This window comes from Coturnix japonica, chromosome 1 (genome assembly GCF_001577835.2).
Source record: "Coturnix japonica isolate 7356 chromosome 1, Coturnix japonica 2.1, whole genome shotgun sequence".
Taxonomy (NCBI): Eukaryota; Metazoa; Chordata; class Aves; order Galliformes; family Phasianidae; genus Coturnix; species Coturnix japonica.
In genome coordinates this window covers 43,015,880-43,036,765 of record NC_029516.1, presented here as the reverse complement: position 1 = coordinate 43,036,765, position 20,886 = coordinate 43,015,880, and the positions used below count along the sequence as shown (strand labels likewise).

The 20,886-nt window shown below is 36.2% G+C and overlaps 1 protein-coding gene across 2 annotated transcripts in view; it reads right to left on the bottom strand.

The window, feature by feature from the left end:
• Nucleotides 1–20,886, bottom strand: part of SCYL2 (SCY1 like pseudokinase 2) — a 31,622-nt gene that overhangs the window by 8,627 nt on the left and 2,109 nt on the right. The window contains exons 2-13 of one of the 2 annotated variants that reach the window (XM_015859033.2): nt 18,556–18,760; nt 13,882–14,039; nt 9,943–10,087; nt 9,466–9,615; nt 8,643–8,864; nt 7,743–7,859; nt 6,119–6,244; nt 4,524–4,700; nt 2,252–2,263; nt 1,999–2,121; nt 1,419–1,532; nt 827–959 (exon numbers count right to left, since the gene is read on the bottom strand). In XM_015859033.2, the coding sequence (XP_015714519.1) occupies nt 827–959; nt 1,419–1,532; nt 1,999–2,121; nt 2,252–2,263; nt 4,524–4,700; nt 6,119–6,244; nt 7,743–7,859; nt 8,643–8,864; nt 9,466–9,615; nt 9,943–10,087; nt 13,882–14,039; nt 18,556–18,732 (1,654 nt within the window). In that variant the 5' untranslated portion in view covers nt 18,733–18,760. The remainder of the gene's footprint in view (nt 1–826; nt 960–1,418; nt 1,533–1,998; nt 2,122–2,251; nt 2,264–4,523; nt 4,701–6,118; nt 6,245–7,742; nt 7,860–8,642; nt 8,865–9,465; nt 9,616–9,942; nt 10,088–13,881; nt 14,040–18,555; nt 18,761–20,886) is intronic. The other variant, XM_015859036.2, reaches the window with a different exon arrangement.

Genomic DNA, 20,886 nt, shown 5'->3' with positions numbered 1-20,886 from the left:
AATAGAAAACCTGTTAAATTTTGTAAATAATGTGAAAAGAACTCCAAGTGGTACTCACTACATATATAAATTGTCTGAATATACATTGATTATAAGTTACCACAAACTGACAAATTGCCACAAATGGTCACTGTCCCCCACACTTGGCCACTCAGTCACATCCCTTTTTTTGATCATTGATCAGCTGGTCCCCTTTAATACTCAAGCTATTAAAAGTGTGCATCCTAAATTGGTCACACACCAGAGTGGAAAGCTCAGCTCTGAAGGCCTCCCCCTCCAGAAGTAGCAAGTCATTAGATTTTCTGAGCTGTTTTCTGAAACCTCACCCAGACTACACTCCATTTTAGTGCAAAGGCAGCAATGTTTGCTTAAAAGTCCAATAAAATGAGCCGGACAAAACCTGCAGTAAAAAGTAATAGATTTGTACAGCAATGATTTACAGCATCTGACCTGCAAGAGCAAGTAATAATAACACCTTAAAAGCTCCAGCCAGGCGCTCAGCATTTGAAAGAGGACAGATTACATACTCCTCTGGGGAAAGGAGCCCTCTGACACTGTGTGGGCAATATAATCCATGAAACTATCACAGCCCAAGGATAGCAGAATATTCTGAAGTGCACTGGGCCTTGAAGATTACAAATATATGCACTTGACATCAGAAGCACCAGCAGTACACATAGTAAATGAACAAGGATGTACTTATGAAACAGTCACAATAATAGTCACAACAGCAATACACTATGGAAATATTATCAACAATCAAACAAACTCTCTGAGATTCACAAAATCAAAAGCATAAGAGAGGAAAGTTTAAAGTATTAATTACCTAAAATTCCCATTAGCACTGCAGGTTCCTTGGATGGAATTTGTTGTAGAAAAGGGAGAATATCATCAAGCACGAACCATTTATCTAAGTACTCCAAAATCTTTCCTAAGCAGACTAGTGAGTTTACCCGAACCTATAAAGTATAAGAATTAAACAAAATCTTAACCATGTTTTTATCTTAGAAGCTACAAAATTTGTAGGTAGAGAAGCATTTCTGAAACTACAGCCACCACCGAATGAAAATTCAGTACAGTTTAAAACACTTTTGTGTCAGGAAAGGAAAATATACCGTTGTACACTGATTACAGGATCTTGGCTTTTTCTGCAGAACAGGCATTACTAGCAGACAGTACTCAGAAACACACATTAGAAATCGCTGTATTAACAACTGACTGTTGTTAACACCACTTTAAAAATTCCCAAGTTCAGAAGTAAATTGTGTTTTTAATTTGGAAAAAAAAAAAAAAAAAAAGCACAAAAAACTCTGGGTGCGCTGTTTGATTTTCCTTTGAAAATACAACAGCCAAAAAGCCAAAGTAATGAAAGGTAACATTTCCTGAGAACTGAGAGAAAGATATATCAGAATACTTACAGCAAGAGAAGAAGTTTGCAAACATGCAGTTTTAATTCTTGGAATTAATGAATTTTTCATTGATGGGTAATCTATTAAATTGGCAAATGTGGGAATTATGTTTAGGCAAAGCTCCTATGAGAAAAAAATATTCCACATCAGTTTAATGTTCCACATAAGTTTAAATATGACTTCCTATTATAAGATTAGTACTAATATTACTCAAGATTGAAAATAGTTTGAAATTTCCCCCTAGACTTCCAATTTAATGAGATTTTCAACTAGGTAGACTCATTTAAAAATACATAAAACAATAAAACATAACGTTATGAAGACAGAATTTCGTAAACATGTTTGAAAGTGTATTCATTCATACTGTCAAGTGGTTATCCTGGAAAATCAGGGAACTAAAGTTTATTTTAATAAGCCAAATTGTTCTTAAGTAAAACGTCACTCTCTTTCAACGTTCAAATATATTACACAGCTATATTCTTTGGGCTTTTTTCCCTCCTTCAAGTAATCAGACAAAAAGTTGGTACATCTGAAAGAAAAGAGGAAAAAACTGTTAAGCAGTGTTAAATAAAGGCTGTGATTACTATACCTGGATCTGAATTGAAGGTGCCTCCAGGGCTCTATAAACCATTGGTAGAACACTGTTCTTTATTTCGTCTGGTGGAGTTTTGGTTAGAAGTAAGTCCATCTTTTGCAGGAAGATCAGTAAAATCTATTAAAATAAGGATAGTTAAGTAAAAAGGTTAAGCTGTGAGTATATCTTTCTGGAGCTAAAAGTGCATTGCACCATAACATCAAAACTTCAGAGGTTTTCTTGTAACTCAGTAAATGTGATCACTTACCATGTTGCTTGCCTGAAGGCATGGAAAACAAAAAACACTTTGACATATTATTGCATTTTAAAAACAGCGAATACAGATCAAACAAAATATGTCTTCTAGACTAATACTTCCAAAATTAGAAATTGTAACAGCTGAGGAGGTCATTCTTGTTTCTATTTACAATGTTGGTTTTTTTGTTTGTTTCTTTAAAGAAAATCAACTGTATAAATTATTTATAGACATCACTATTGAAAAAGCTAAGCCCCCCCTTCCCCCCCCTCCAAAAAAAACCCAAACAACTAAGGATCAAATGTCTTCAGTGTCTTCAAAGCATTTGATCACAACTCCACCTAGAAAAGCTGCAGTCCACCTGAATCTAAAAATCAAAACTGGGACTAGATTACATGAATATTACAGCTACTATATGGACATAAAATGGCTTCATTGTATTTCATAATTGAAAAAATCTCAGACACCATAAAAACAAAACACCACCACAAACTCACCACATGTTTAGCTAATAAGTAACACTCCAACGGCACTTTCACAGACTGAGATACATCTTGGTTAGGTTAGCCATCTAAAAGCTAGCTGATAACGTGAATTACTTATCCAAGCTAATTCTCAGCTCAGAGAACTTTGCAACTAATTTTGAAGGGAACCATTTGAGTTAAGTAAGATAAAATTTTACAGTTTTTGTTTCCTAACTCAGGTGTTTCACAGAAACAAAGCAATGTGCCCTATACACATCCAAAACATCTTAAGAGAACATGTGGAAGAAACATTGACATTCTCTCCATGAGCTACAAACACAAAGGAACTGAAAGTTGGTGCCATTCACAAAGACAAGACATGATGTTGCCAGTCAGACCTGGAATTAAGTCCTCTAGCACCTTTAATTTTTTCCCTAAAATTCTAGTATACTGACTTAGAAAACAAGACTAATTATATGAACCTCCCCATACTGAAAAGTATATAAAAGTATAAAAACAGAACAAGCCACGTCATACTTTGTGAACATTAAAAATATCAACATTAGTGTATATAGTATCTAGTAAGCTGAGAAACATTGTAAGTCTGAATTTCAGTTTCCTCTTATTTCCTAAGAAGTGAAACAGCTCTAAATATAATAATATAGGTTACAAACATGAATGAGTTTTAAATAGAAAACCCATCACGCTTAAGATAAAACCCTAGATATAAAGTTTTTGCAGGAAGGATTGTCTACAAATCTGATGTTAAAGGTAAAAAAGTTGAGCATTACGTTTTACAGTGAAACAGCAGAAATGTTTATTGGTTGTGAATTAGACACTTAACTTTTTCAAGATAAGAATTAAGATGACATAATCCCACAATGTACCAAAGGAAAAGAACACAAAGTTCCAATTTTATGAGCTACTTTGAGGTAATACAGTCCTCTTTCCCTTCTCCACAGTATAATGGGAGTTCTCTCCTCTGGTTCTTTGAAACTCAGAAGTAAAAACATCTACTTGCTCATTCCTCCATTTACCTTGGCCCTTGAGTGCCAAGGTAAATGGCTTTGCAGACAAAGAGCCGCAGTAAGCTTTAAAATGAGGTAAGCTAGAAGGAATGCATAGCTACATTCTCTCTCCTGATGCACAATGCCTAACTCAGTGACAGAATTCTCAAAAATCATCACACACAATGTTGAAAAAGGATGCAAATCTTGTGCTCCTTTGCTACTTCTACGCACATAAACAATGACATAAAACATGTTTTAATTAATCTATCGTGGTAACATTTGTCAAACAAAATGAAACACTCCAAACTTGTGTACAGTCCTCAAATAAACAGCATTTTATTATTATCAGTAAGCAGCACATTAAAGAGTGTCAAACTTATGGCTTTTCCACCCCAAGATCCCAATGTTGCCAATCCAGACACAAGAAAAAAAGAATCATAGGTTCAGTTATCAGTAGTGTGTGTGTAAATACTGTACCACACAACCCTGCTTCGATCAGCTACAATAATGATAAAAAGATTTTAAAACATACATTCAACAATCAACTGAAAATAAGAGCCATGTAAAAACTGTTTTCGTTAATCTAGATCTCATCTGTAAATATAATATAACCTCAGAAGAGCCAAGTAAATAGCAGGAGTAAAGACTTGGTGAACTTTCTGGATGCATGAATTGAGGCTGACTACTTGGACAGCTACAGAGTAAGCTGGACAAACTTACGAAGCTGGAAAAGGGAACTAGGACAAACAGTCATTTCTCAGGGAAGAAGCGCTGAAAAGAATAACTGTAATCCGAACAACTTTAACATACCTGGATTGGTTCTTGCTGCTTAAAAACAGGACCAAGATCAGGCAGAATGAGCCTGACGTATTCTTCTTTGGTGCATTCCTCAGCAATGAGCAGAACATTCGGCAAGACAAAGGGTACCATATCAGGATTCACAAATTCGGAGGTCAGGCAAGGCAAAATTCGCTGAATTATAACACGCTAAGAGAGAAAAACAAGCATGCATCACATTACACCATGCTGCTACTGCACCAGCTCAACAGCTGTTTGCATTAATCTGGTATTAACAACAGTAACAAAAAATATTAAACTTTCAATTTGAACTTATGTTCACCATACATTCAAGCTAATTTACACTGTTCTGCTTTTCTTACTTGTCTCTGCTTGCACTCAAGGCACACTCTGAGACAACAACAGCTATGCAGGCCAGTAAAAACTTATTAACTGTACAGAAAATAGGACTTCAAGTCACTTATATGAATTATGAAAACTTCATTCTACATATTTCCTTTAGAAAAATTTAAGTGTTTTATCTCCCAGGATCTCAGCCTTTCACTACCTCCCTCACGACCCACTGAACAAACTCATAAATTTAATATATCTCCCTGAAAACTCCAAGTACATTCTCTAAGTGGGATTCGGCTGACAAAATACAGATGATTACACTGTGGATGCCTAAGGTAGAGACAGGCAAGCTTAAATGCTTTAAAAATCATTAAAGAGCATGGGCATAGTCCATCTCCTTAATATTTTACTGACAGAAAAAAAGTGAATGCCCTAAGGGCAATTTGTGTCTGTCTGAAGTTAGCTGAAATACATCCCATCTATGCCCAAATTCTATGTGTCAAGAATTTCTGATCAAAGGAAATCGTTACTCAATTAAAACAATGACAATGTTAAATCTGAATTTTGCACTGTGTAGTTCAAAACTCAATTTAAAAGAAGGAAGTTTAATGCGATGGTTGAAAAGCTCATCTATTCTATCATGCATTAGTCTAACACTACTTCTACATCACATATGCATTATGTCTTACATAAATATGAGAATACCACAAGAAGAAAAAGAGTCAGTCTAGACACAGTGTCTAGCACTACATAGGAGAAATGTGGAACGACAGACATTAGCTTCTGAGGTTTCTGCATCCTGCTAGAACAAGAAAGCATTTAGTCTTTTGAGGGAAGGATGCTTTGCATCATTCAACATTAAAGTACTACCTCACTATAAAGAAGCAATCCTATAAGTAAACTGAGAGAAAATAGGACAAGATGATTTCAAAGATATAATGATAGTGTCTGGAAAAACAGGGGAAAGACTTGTAAGTGCAGAATAGACAATTCCCTTCCAAAATGGGATGAACTACACAGAGGATATACAAACAATTATTTCATAGATAAACTAATAGCACAATTCACTATTTCATGTTTCCTCATTTATCAATAGCTGAAGAGAATCTACACAGTATTTTCCAACCTTCCTTTCTTTCCTGCTAATCTATTCTGACAGTTTGGTGGCAGTTTACTATGGTACAATGCTACATAAAGTTCAGAATACTAAGATTAAGAATCTTAATATATGTGCATGCATTTTTAAACTATTTCAAGTTGTCACACTTACATACCTTAGGCAGCTTTGGCAGAACCTTTGGTAGTCCTTTAAAAAACTGTGATTTCTGAAGGTTATCCCTTTGAAATAATGAATCAAAATATTGCAGTGTCATTGCTCCTACATCATCAAAGAATGGTATCTAAAAATAAGATCAACACCATTAGAATTCTCAACACACACTACTGTAAACTTTTACAATGAAGTGTCTGTAACCAACAATTAGAAAAATAAATATTTACATACTAAGTAGTATAATATTCACAGACAAAGGCGGATCATTAAGACAATTTTCCTAAATAAGCATCTAAATTAACTTGTTGTAAATAAAAAAATATTTCTTAAACAATAAGAAAAAAAAAGAGAGACATGAAAACACAAACTAAAAATTCTCTAGGAGTAAGTACGCTACTTAATATTACAAAGGCTTATAAAAAAGCCTTCAGGTCTAAATATCATCCCTGGAATATTATAATGTTTCAGCAATTTATATGCAACAAATGTCTGATTACACATATTTATCTTCAATGTTTATACGTGCTTGTAAAAAACTATAATGGATGGGATATATACAATTTCCCATGCTTGCATTACTTCAGCTGCAGCTCTAGTTGTCAGAAAAAAATGGCAGAGGCCTTCTTAAATTTTGTGTAACAATGTAGTTTTGTGTATGTACATAGACCAGGCTTATGAACATGGCATTAACAAATATGAGTGGATCATCCTATTGCCTTGGTAAATCATTAATACTGACACAGCTGCTACATCATTAATGAAAGACTGATAGAAATACATGAGGACAGGGCTGGTTTTATCTAAAATCCATCCCTGAATATTAAGCTTTCAGCTGGCAGTTAAATGAAGAGTGTATATTTCAAACCTACAGACACTGTAAAGCATTTAAAAACCTGCATGAGTAAGAGTCCTCCTTTCTGCTAGTTCTCAGGGAAGCATATATTAAACTCAATGGTCTTGCAGTGGTTAGAAAGAGAGCTCAGTCTCTTTGACCATTTAGACAATGGTTTTCAGTTGAAAAATTAGTGCAAAATAAAAGCATATAAAAACAGATGGAGAAGTGCTGTCAGGCAGAAAGAGAAGTTGATAGGAGTAGGGCAGTAAAGACAACAACAAAACAATCTATCAGCACCTACTTCAAGCTAGTCTGCAGTGTGAGACTTAAATTATATATTCCAGGTCACGTACCATGAGAAGTCTTGAGGAGCTCTATGACTTAACCTCATTTAAAAACAGCAAGGTAAATTTTCCCATGCAAAGCTCCATATTAGCTTGCACCATGCTGGTCTTAACTCACTTTTCTTATAATACATATTTAGCCCTAATATCTCGATCCTACAATTCAGGAAAGCAATAAAGTAGTGTTGTATTGAATGATTACTCAAATTCCGTTCCAGCACACACTTCTTTCATATTAAACGTTAGTGGAAGAACAATACATTCCACAAGCTAACAGCATAATTCCCAAAATAGTTAGATTTGTTGTGTTTTTTTAAAACATTTCAGCCAAAAAGATCAATAGGAAAAAAACAAAACAAAACAACTACAAAAAAGCTCTATTATTTCGATAAAATAAGCATTCTTTTCCCTTTTTCCTATAGCTATCGTATTTTCCATGAACTGACCTTGGTCATTTGATCTGCATCTGGTCTGACTGCTGGAGCTACATTTAAGAGTAGCTTCACATGTTCACGCACCTCCTCTGGTATATTCTGGAGAGTACTGGAGCTTAAACGGCTCAGCTGCATAGAAATTTAAGCATATGTACCATGAAATCAGGAAATCCTGTATGTAACTATTTCCAGCATACATTAGCACTACAATTTGTTTGCCATACCAGTTTCTTTAACCAAACCTTTGATACCATTCCCTTCTCCCCTTTAACAACCCATTTGCTCCTGATCCAGTTTTCCTTCTGCTTCCCAACATCCCACCTGTGTACAATCATATTCTCCTGTCCCCAGCTTCTAATTGTGTTCAGGTCATAGAATTACAGAAAATCAGTATTTATAAAGAAGTATGTGTTATTATTTGAGGTCTTGTTTAGATACATAAAAACACAGTACATATGGTTAAGGCAATGGGCACCAAACAAAGCTGCAACAAAAGAAACTTGCATATGACCATATGTTACCTCAGTTGTTCCAGTAACTTCATCTGTGAATAGCCCACAGAGAAAGTGAAATAGCTGATAACTGAATGGCTGCCGACTGATCAAATCACTCTAAACTCATCACTCTCCACCAGCTCTATGCTAGTCATTCATTGTCTTGTGTTTGGCACTATTTGCCCTAACAGGTAAAGCACTTAGCCCGTATGACCAGCATTCAACATGGTAATAGAGAAATCAGCTGAAAAACAAATCCTCTGGCTAACAAAGTCAGTACATAAATTTCTCTACGCATACTTACATATTCCATATTTTGCTTAAGATTTTTTTACTTGTGTCTAAAATATTTAAATTTCTTTTAAAATAGTGACTTTTCAAACATGAAAATAAATGTATAATATTCAAAAATAGATACCTGATCAAGTTGTCTACTAAAACTTTTATAAATATCCTGTTTGTTGACCTCAAAAATTGGTTTCCCTTTATTAAAGACTGCATACATAACAGCTCCTAGAGAGTACATATCACTTGCTGTCTCACAGCTCACAGAGAGAATGTATTCTGGTGCCAGATATTCAGGATTTGGAAGACACAAAGATGGCAAGTTTGGATCCCATTCCTTACAAGGGAACTTGGGCTATAAGAGAACCAAAAAATAAATAAATAATATAAAAAAGAACTTATTATTTTAAAAAATTAATATGAATTTCAAGTAGTAGCAAAAACTAAAGTTTTAATCCCTTCAAATCATGAAACAAAGTAGAACTGTTAAAAATCTATGGCTGTAACTCAGAGTGATTAGCTTGTGCAGTAAAATCTCAACATTAGAATTAAGAACTGTAAAGCAAACGTAAAGGCACTGCTGTAAGGAGAGAAACACGAACTATGATATAAAACTAATTTGAGGAGGTAGCAGTGAATGGATGTAAGAGATTAATGCACAGCTGTGCACATCACTGAACATGCAGGTCAGCAGAATCACATGCACTTTCAGCTCTCGTCTGAAACTATCACTGAGCCTATTCTGAGCCTACTGAGCCACGTCAGGCTTTTTCTCAGATGACCAAAGGCAGAACTTCAGTGGAGACCTGTGCCATATATTCAGCCTTTCTGCCAACAAAATACAGATGTCAATATTACATAGATGTACTGAAATGCAAGCTCAAGAAACTGGTTTCAGACAAAGAGCTGAATATGAAGTATACTAAAAAATAAAAACACAAAGATGGAACCAGTACCTCCTGTTCAGATGGATTTGTTGACTGGATACAAAAATCAAAGCCTGTGATTTTCCATGCTCCACTTTTATTCAAAATTATATTTTCAGGAGTAATATTTCCATGGACCATTTTCACACTGCTATGCAAAAAGGACAAGCCTTCAGAAACCTGTTAATAAAAAACTTCAGGTTAAATATTTCCTAAGATGTATTGCACAGTATCTACAAAAAATTCTGTCATATCGACAGCCTTATTTCCTGTGGTCATGGCTATACTAACACACTAACTCATTTCTTAATTTTCCATATCAGAATGACCAAAAACAGCAGCAACTTACAGAGCCTCCAGTATTCACCTTCTCTTATACTTACAATATTCAGGTCACCATCATCTTTCTCTCCACATTTATTTGATTTACTATACACAGACAAGGCATTTCTAAAACAGTGATTAATAAAAACAGCACATGAAAATAATATTAAAAAAAAGCCACACCTGAAGCAGACCATATTTAGTCTCCACATCATAAAGTTTGTATTCTTTAATGTCAGATGGTACAGGAGAAGGTAGGTTGTCCCAGCTGCCAAGAACATTAGCTAAACTTGCACACACTGGTTCTGTACAAAAAGCCAAGCAATCTCTACAGAGAAAAATAGATTAAAAAAATGTTTTTATAAATTATGTAATACAACATGTCTTGACTATGAGCAACCATGAATGCATCACATTATACATTAGCAGAGGCCCTGTGCTAACCAAAAAACACATTTTATTTCAGGCTTCTAATCATCAAATAAGAGATTTTACATATGCATAGATCTATGTGAAATGAAAAAAAAAATAAATTAGAGTATAGAAATCAGGTTAAGTCTTTGTATTCTCTAATATCAACATACATCACTCATCATGCACACAGTGCTTCACAAAAGTTTTAAGAAAACTATACTTTTTTCTGCCCTGATCCAAGAAAAACAAATATTTCTTATTACCATCAAACCCTGTAAAATCAAGCTATTAGCTGCGCCTAAAATTTAGATCCCCCTTGACTGAAGCAATGTTTAATATAGTCAGACAGTATCAGAGACACACATAACTATGCTTGTTGCATGAACTGTTTATCTACTGCTTTATCCCTGAATGATAGGTGTTTTTATCGGATCTGTGTTAACACTGTTTAAAAAGCACAGATGAAGCACAAAGCACAGAGTGGTTGTAACACTGTGCTCCAGAAAGTCAAATTTTGAAGTCCTGAAAACAGCATTCATCACAGTTTCATGAACTTTATGTAAAAAAAGACCAACTTGTCCTATATATTCCCATTCTTCACCCTGTTCTGAACAATATTAGAAGCTGTAGTCTAGTTTTTATTCTTTGGATAAAGCACAGCGTGGACGGTAGCACATATCTGGTCTAAGAATGAATATTTTCCATGCAAAAACGCTGCGTTCATACACTGCACCAGCATGAACACAGAAAACCAAGACTGAATAACACAAGTAAAGATATTTTCGTGAGTAATAAAGCAACTGGCCAGAAAGTAGAACCCTCCTAACCTTTTATTCTCTTAAAATAATCACAGAAGACACAATGTTTCAGCATGAATCTATCACAAAGTTTTTACATTTCACTAGATTAACACATTTGCTCTTTGAGGTAAAAGAAAGTTGATGAAACACTCAACACTCTCATTCCTCATTCAGACTAAGAGTGACTTTAGTTTTTTTTTCTGATGCCTTCCTGAAGGAAAAAAAAAGATAATCAAAATTTACTGATTCATAATTCTCAACTAACCTGACTGAACTGCAATTGCTTGGGCACCTTCACACCACTCTGCAGACACCATCTCTTCCACTTCTCTGTTAACACAGCTAGTGCTACAAACCTCTTTTTTTTTATTAATCTCACCAGGAAGAATCAAAGCACAGAAAGACAAAGATCTTCATTTTTAATCTGATTTCAGCTTTACCATGGAGCTCTTCCACTTAGTTATGGTTAAGGCACTGATGGCAGAAAATACTTACAGAACAGTTATTCAGTATTTTCACAACATCAACACCCCAGTTGCTGTTGCTTTGAGGGAATAGAAAGATGGCTGCTTGCTTTTTTATTCCAGGAGTTAATTAAATAAGGTACCACATCAGAATAGAGGAAGGATGAGGCAAATCTAATTAAAGCAATTTAATATTGTAGGAGCTGTTGTCTGCCATACAGTGCATCCTCTTTAACAGTTCCCTGAATAATATCAAAATGACATTCTGAGTAACCAAATAAAAGGAAACAAGTTACAAAGAAAAGTAATGGCCAAACACGCATATGCTTTGGCAAAAACTACAACAGATGGAGTGTCTATGAAATTAAATATTTGGAACCTTTCATTCTTTGTAAATGGCTTTACAATTTAGATTTTTCATGCTTTTCTGTTACTGGAAGCCAAAACAAGCTGTAAGTATATATATATACTTTTATATATATATATATATATATATATATATATACATACATACACACACACACGTTATATTGTTTAATATAAATAAAAATATACATACATTTATATAATGTATGCAATGTAACATTTATATCTAATAATATATTTATCATCAACATAATTACGTTGAATCCGAATTATATGAAATAGAAGTGATACATTAGCAATAGCTACCTACATACTGGTATCAAAATGGTATGGTAACATCTACTTGGCACAGATACACCAGAAGCTGTCTTTTGCATCACCCCACAAAAATAACACAATAAATTGTGCAAGCAGTTCAGCACAGCTGTGTGTTCCTGTGTGTCCAAAAAAAGACCAGTCCAGAAGGAGCCCTCTATAGATGTATTCACAAAACAAGCACTATGCCAACATATTGTCCAAAAAACCTATCAGTCTTACAGTACACTTGTACAGGGATATATAAACAGTCTAAGCAAATTTTCCTTTAATGAGCCTCACAAATCTCTTATGAGTTTCTGGCACAGCAAGTAGCTGGGCAGGTTTGATAATAGAGATGCTCCTGCAAAGAGCTTATTGAGTATGACCAGTATTCATAGCAAAGCAGAGTGTTAATAAAAACTGATGAACAGGAAAACTGACTGAATTGTAAAACGAATTTTACTCAAAAGGATTAAATTGTTTGCAGGAAAAATACCAAGGCATTCTTAACTTTCCAAGGTATGAATCTTACCACCTTCTTCTTAAGAATAAGAATTAGAGAATTAAGAATAATAATTTATGAAAAAATACAAAGTTTCTGGCACAACTGAAATACCACGTCAAATTTAAATGAAAACCTTGAGGTATATCCTGAGATATACAAGTCACTTGCACAATGACTGAGACAACCCTAGGCCATTAAATTGGTTATGGTAATTTATTTACTACTATACAGTATTGACAGTTCCCTTCAATTAGTCATCCACCTTAGACTTATACAAGGAGCATACTAAATCAAATGACTCTAGTACAGGAGGTAAGATATATATGCAGTTGTCATTTGATCCAATAAATCCTTCCCAAAGTAGGCATTGCAGAAATAAAGTATTCCCATGGCTCTCTCAGCAACTAGAAACCAGTGTCTTTCGAAATTTGCAGGTCAACAGGCAGAATAAAAAGTGGACAAGTTTGAAAGGTAATGTACATGAATCTTTATTAGACTCTACTTAGACAAAACTTCCTCGGAAGAAGTTGAAAAGCTTTGTGATCTTCCTCAGTAGGATCAGCTTTCTATTGTAATGGGAAATCTTCATTTTATTTATCAGATTTTAGTGCGTTCTTATCACTATAATTGAATAATAAAGGTGTAAAACTAACCCATTATTGTAACTAGTGATCAATCTAATATAAATCAAATTATCACTACGAAAATACAAATTTGACTCCCTCATTTGGTATCTGAGGATCTTTTAAATGTGAAACGTCTGGATGTTCTGTTGATGAATATGATTTAGCTGGGAAGTATTGGTAATGGTTGGGCTAGATGATCTTCTAGGTCTTTTCCAACCTTGATAATACTGTGATTCTATGATAGGTGCCACAAAGATACAATTTGCCAACAGTCCCCAATCCCATAAATGGAAAATAAAATAAAATAAAATAAAAAATGAACAATCTTTTAAAAGAAAACAAATTTAAAAGGCTCTATAAAAGTGAAATTAATTGAAATACTAAATATCCTTGCTGTAAGGGTCACATGTATTCCTCCAGCTGTAGCTGGTCTTACATCATGCAACACATTATCAATCAGATGCATACCAAGGATACATCCTATGACTTGGTGAATAAAGATTTGAGGATTGGGAGAATACTATTCTCATATGAATAAATACATTAAACTCAAACCTCATCAGATGTAAGTGCTGAATGTTCCAGAATTTTTATATTCAGCAACAAAACAATAATTAAGAAAGTCTTTTCTCACCTTTACTACAGCTTACCTAGATTCTTCCAATGGATGTTGAACAGTAAGCAGTCGAGGGTGTCGAAGTCTCGTTAGCTGTTGAACTCCTCGTTTTAAAGAATCAATAATCTGATCCTTTTCAAATTTTTGATACTTGTCTATTAGTTTCTTATCAAACACGAAAACAGCCACTTCCTAGAAATAACCAATGAAATTCACTCAGTACATAACGCATCCAAAAAATAAAACCTATATGAAATTAAGTGCAAGAAGCACTACAATATATACCTACAGCTACACATTGTCCTTATTCTGTCCCAGCCATTTTCACCATGACTGTATAGAATTTCTGGAATATATATTTTTAACAATGACTGTGCTCCAGACCTTACAAACTGCTGCATAAACTACAGTCACTTTCTACAGAATTACAGAACAGTAGATTAACAAGATAGAAATCAGTATTAGGTAGGCAAATGCATTTATATTAACTATAAATAAATAAAGTATTCCAAGGGTACTCACTGATTTGGCATTAAGAGATGTTCCATTAAACTATGCTCTTTCTCAAAGTTCTGTTCCAATCAAGTACGTTCCATATTAAAGTACACTTTCATAAGGGAGAATTAGTGGTAGTGGAATAATATCCAAGAGATCAATTAACCTGATCACTTCCATGATAACAAGGTTAATAAAAAATTCCTGAACATGTAAAATGAGTCCCAGAAATTCAGTAAATGTTAAAATAGAGGAAATAGATTTTTCCAGTGAACCTCTTGCAATTGGAGTGGGAGAAAACTAAGGAGTTTAAACGGAAGTTCAAAAGCACAGAGGTGGATATGAATTTAAAAAAAAAAAAAAAGCAACAAAGAAAGAAAAACCAACAACTGGACATATCCATCGTGGAAGCTATTAAAGACAAATAAATCAGTTAGGAAAAAATGTACACTTGCATCTGTACGTAACTAGCCTTATAAAAAAAAAGAGAAGATAAAAAAGGTTTTCCCAAATCTTAAGAAAGCAGGTAGTAGTAGTGAAAAGTCAAAATTCAAAAGCAAGCCCTACTCTATTCTCAAGGGGAAAAAATATATATTATAAAAATATAAGAAATATTTAAGTATTGCTAATTTCTATCAATAAAAGCCATGACCAAGAGAAAGTAAATAGTGCAATCACACTGATTCTCAGTAACTTATGCTCCATCATTTCCATTCTAAGCTCCTGATGTACTCTGTTCCTAATAACAAAAGGCAACCAGGCCACCTAGTCATGCGATGCTTTCCCTTTTGACCCTGAGAGGAAGGCAAGCCACACAAAGACTGCAGAAACACTGAGTATCTGTGTTGCTAAAGATGCAAATACAACTATACGGCCTTTCTAAATAAAACTCTAAAAGCTGTGAAAATGCAATGATGTAACAGCATCATTTCATCCTCCCTGTTTCACTGCATGTTAAGGAAAGATGTTAACAATATAAAAAACATCCAAGCACTGTAGTGGTGGACATCAGAGAAACTCAATCAGTCTTTTCAAGGAGATTTAGAATACCATACAGTAGTAACAGCAGAGACTTAGCACAGGACAATACGGAAGGAAGAAAAACCCACAAAATGCTGAATGACAGCAGTTTGCCATCTATCCTATGATGTCACTCAGTATAAAAACACATGATGTTTTACCAAAGCCTCCCCCACTGTGCAAAGCAAAACAGTCTCTGAATTAAAATACTGGAAAGCATTCCAGTGTTACTCTGGTCTTTTGCCAGAAAAGATTTTCCTACAGCTCTCTCTCTCTCTATGTATATATTTTTATTATGTATATATATTTATTTATTTAAAGGAGTGAGACAGTGTTTCTCTACAATGTTAACTCTACTATAGCTGAAATCTAGGAAGCTGATTTACCTGTTTCTGGTAACAAGAAAAACTAAACATGATTACAATAGTCCCGAAGTGGAAGCCATTATCTCCTTAATTCCACTACTTTTTACAATGAAGCCAGCATGAACATCCTGAAGTAACTTTATCCTATGCATTTCCTTCTGATTGCTCTAATTGGAAAGAAGGACAAATGCCATATTATGCCAGGAGAACATCAGTACATTCAGATTACATAAGCAAATCCATAATGGGCAGAAGTGCATGCTATAAAATAAGCAATGTGTTACTTCATGTAACGTGCTGCTGATGCAATACTGAAACTCCAATTTAGCTATTTGACATGGCTACAGTGACTTAAATTACTACTTGTGTCGTAAAATAACAAGCAAGGCAATTAAGCATTACATCCTCTTTGTTTGATCACTATACACATTTATTGTAAACAAACATGCTAAGTACTCATAGCTCCAAGTTAGACAGACACATTTGCAATGCAGGAATTGCATGCAGCACATGACAGAAGTGACCTCAACCACTTGGAGTAGAACAGCCAGCCTCTTCCCTACTGCCCAAACAACCTCCAAAAGGCCCATGCAAAAGAAATACAAAGTAATGCTAAGAAACAGACACAGGAGAACAGAGTGCTTTGTCCTGATGGATAGCTCTCTTTCACAGTATTAAACTGAATGTTGGCATGATGTTACCCAAGTGGTGATATTAATAACAAATGGCAATTGCCAGCTAAAATTCTCTGCAATAAAACTGCCCCAGTAGTTTTAATGACTGATGATGGCCTACAATTGTACAGGTGTTAGTCAAGGTTTACAGAGGGAATGCAGATTCAAATATGATAACATCTGAACTAACACACTTTAAAATCCACTGCGAAACACTCATTCAAAGGCTTGGAAAAAAAGAAACACATAACCTATACACAGGAATGGATTTCCATGTATTCTGTCAGCTGGGCAGAGTGAAAGAATTACAACACTCCATACCCTCAAAGCTATGCCCACTACAGGTCACTTGCTTATGGAACATGGAGATTGCATAAAACCTATCATCATAACTTTTCAACATTATTACATTGTATGATTGAAGAAGAGCAAAAAACAACAGAAAATAAACACAAATTTGATAAATTCAGTAAATATTATGTGTAAAAACCCGTCATGGTTATAGGCAAATTTATGAGAAACATGGCACAACACGCTTAACATTATGCAGATTCTGACACAGATCACACAATGCCCACACAGTATTTACTCTGCACGCTACTTCTCTGCTAGCTCCCATGGGACAGGCTGTATTACATGCTTACCAAAGTTACTCTGTGTCCATTTCTTTTGGCACATCTATGCAAGCTGATTCATTCTGTAAGTGACTCTCTTCAACATCAGGTTTAACTTTATCTTCTACTCACTCAAAGAAAATTCTATTTTCTGTCCAAGTTTTAAAAGGTATTTCACATTTCTCCCAATCAATAAAATCATGTTCTATAACACCAGCTTCTAAACTCTGTTTCTCATAAATTCACAGAATCAATTGAGCTAGAAGTGACCTTAAAGATCATCTACTTGCAACCCTTCCACTCAGGGGGTGGTGAAGCACTGGAACAGGTTGCCCAAGGAAGCTGTGGATGCCCCATCCCTGGAGGCATTTAAGGCCAGGCTGGATGTGGCACTGGGCAGCCTGGTCTGGTGGTTGGTGACCTTACACATAGCAGAGGGGTTGAAACTAGATGATCATTATAGTCCTTTTCAACCCAGGCCATTCTATGATTCTTCCCTTGCTGAGGTGGCCACTCCTCTTTCGATGCAAGCTAAAAACTGTTGGCCTTCTGGGCTGAAAGCATGCACTGCTGGCTGACGTCTAGTTTTCTGTCCACCAGAACCCCAATTCCTTCTCCACAGTGCTGTTCTCAATGAGTTCTTCTCCTAGTTTGTAATCGTGTCTGGGACTGTCCCAGTCCAAGTGCACCACCTTGCACTCAGCCTTGATGAACTCCATTAGGTTCATGTGGATTCACAGGCCTCTCTTGAAGACAACCTTTCCTTCTGATGTATCAACCACACCACTCAGCTTGGTGTTTATCCAAAAACCTGCTGAGGGTGCAATCAACCCCAACATCTCTGTCAGTGCAAAAGACAAACCTCCTTCCAAAGTCATAGGCTCACTTTTATCTGTATGTGCAACTTCAAGCGAAGCAAAAAGTACATTTACCAGTGCTCTAAACTGAAACACTTTAAGACAGAGTTACTTCTCTGGCAACAATACTGGTCTAAAAGTTGCACAACCCAGGCAGAATTCACTTCCTCCACACCCTCCTCCTTTATGCAACGCCTTTCTGCCGCCCTATCTCATTTCTTAATAACATTTCTAACCCTTCAATTTGTTTGTCAAAGCTGAACAAAAAAAATAAATAAAATCACCGCTTGTTTTGCTGAGATCAAATTATGGTACAGTTTGTGATCTTTTAAAACTGTAAAAAAAGCAGTATAATTGTGCCTTAAAACTGCAAAGTAAACTAAGTTGGAGAAATGAAGTCTGTTAAAACAAACAAACAAACCTCACCCTTCTCATCAACTCAGTTCACTCAAACCAGATCTTGATCTTGGTCTTGTGTTGTATGGTACAAATTCAGAATGCAGCAACAAAGCTCATTTAAGTAACTGATAATATTATATTTAAATAATTTTGGGGTCTTCATTTTTACACCCTTAGAATTCATCCGCACAGCTGGATTTTCCTTTTGAATATCACTTCACAAGTGATACCTACCAGTATGTTATTCAACATTTACAAACATAAGTTGTTACTTGACAGCTCACCTGCTTTGTCGATTTTTTAGTTCCATTAAATATCTTCCAGGCAAGACCATTGCCACCACTGGCAATATGTCGACCAACATCAAATTCCCTGGTAACGGGATTTCCCATGACTGCACTGGTGACATCGGCTGTTACCTTTGTAACAGTACTCTTCAGCTTATTCAGCATGGACTCCATCGTGTCAACTGTACACCAAAGTACTACCCTAAAAAGACAAGAAAAAATTAGGCTTGGTAGTCTCTTAGAAATTCTGTAACAAAGACAAATGTTGAAAATAACATTAAGGTCATCTACAAAGATTCATTAGGATACAGGAGTAAACATTAAAAAAAAAGAATAGTGAAATGTAATTTCCAAGAAACTGCCTTTTTATGCTTTTCTCAACAAAACTGTACATGCAAGTTTATTAGCATAACCTTGCAAATTAGAGAGGTAAATGACTGTGGCTCCTTACAGTTTAGTTCGCTTTCCTCTCCCTTTACTGTGTACTTACACAGTTCCATAAGTTGACATAATTAGTTCAAGAAAAAAAATCAGGTTTCTCTTTTCTGCCAGAGAAAAGTTTGAAGGATATGTCACGTTTATACAATTGTGTCACTGATAATGGATATATAAGAAAGAATGGAGACAAGAAAGAAATAGTGAAAGAGAGAGATGGGCATTCATCTTCTTTACCAGTATATGCAAAGATGAAGAGAGAATGCAAAGAGAAACGATTTCCTGAAATTGGTATTATATGGCATATTTCAAAGAAATATTGAAGAATATTTCTTCATTCCTCCTTTCATATAAGGTATGAAAAATACTGATGTCTTCAACTTGTAGCATAAACCTAAGATAACACATTAGCAAATATGCTGAAATCACACACACACAGAATCACAGAATGACCCAGATTGGAAAGATCACGTAGTTCCAACCCCCCTGCCTGGCAGGGCCACCAAACATACACCTTTACTAGATCAGGTTGCCCAGGGCCCCGTCCAACCTGGCCTTGAACACCTCCAAGGACGGGGCATCCACAACCTCCCTGGGCAGCCTGTTCCAGGGCCTAACCACTCTCCTAGTGAAGAACTTCCCCCTAACATCCACAAGACACAAGAGCAGAGTAGAGAGGGACAATCACCTCCCTATCCCTGCTGACCACCCCTCTCCTGATGGAGCCCAGGATCCCATTTGCTTTCCGGGCTGCCAGAGCGCACTGCTGGCTCATGTTGAGTCTTTCGTCCATCAGGACCCCCAGGTCCTCCTCTGCTGAGCTGCTCTCAAGGACAACTCCTCCCAGCCTGTACAGGTGCCTGGGGTTCTTTCGGCCCAAGTGCAAAACCTTGCACTTTGCCGTGTTGAACCTCATTAGGTTCACCCGAGCCCAGCTTTCCAGCCTGTCGAGCTCCCTCTGAATGGCATCCCTTCCTTCCACCGTATCAACTGCACCACTCAGCTTGGTGTCATCAGCAAACTTGCTGAGGGTGCACTCCATTCCCTCCTCGATGTCATTAATAAAGATGTTAAAGAGCACCGGTCCCAAGACAGACCCTTGGGGGACACCGCTTGTTACCAGCCTCCACCTGGACATAGAGCCATTGACCACCACCCTCTGTCTGCGGCCTTTCAACCAATTGCTTATCCATCGAGTTGTCCACCTATCAAATCCGCTTCCCTCCAATTTGGAGATGAGGATGTGATGGGGGACCATGTCAAAGGCCTTGCTCAGGTCCAGGTGACATTGGCCACCTTCCCTTCATCCACCAACACCATCACTCCATCATAGAAGGCCACAAGATTAGTTAAGCATGACCTTCCCCTTGTGAAGCCGTGCTGGCTGTCTCGGATCACATGCTCGTTCTTTATGTGATCGAGCATGTTGTCCAGGAGGATCTGCTCCATGATCTTCCCAGGCACAGAGGTGAGACTCACCGGCCTGTACTTCCCCGGGGAAATATAGCCTTACTTGTTATATACTTGATTTATTGCATTATAATTTATGCAAAACTACCTTGAGAAATAGAGGATGTCACTGCTAACCAAATGGAAGAGACCAGAGTCAGTTGTGATAAAGATGTTTCCCAAGTCATGGTAATGAGGACAAAATAAGCAGAAGACAGTAACAAGTGATCCAGGGAGCACTGGGGCCAATCAGCCCTGACATCTACCTGATCTATTTGAATAAACTAAAGCTTTTCCCACTGCTCCGGTATCACAGGGCATTGTTCTGGTTTACACAGATTATGTGGAGTTTAATCGGATATGCATTTATTATAACATTTTCCATATTCAAGGTAGAAATGGAGCCTGTTTCCTCTCCATGGCTCCTCAGCCTCACAAATCCAT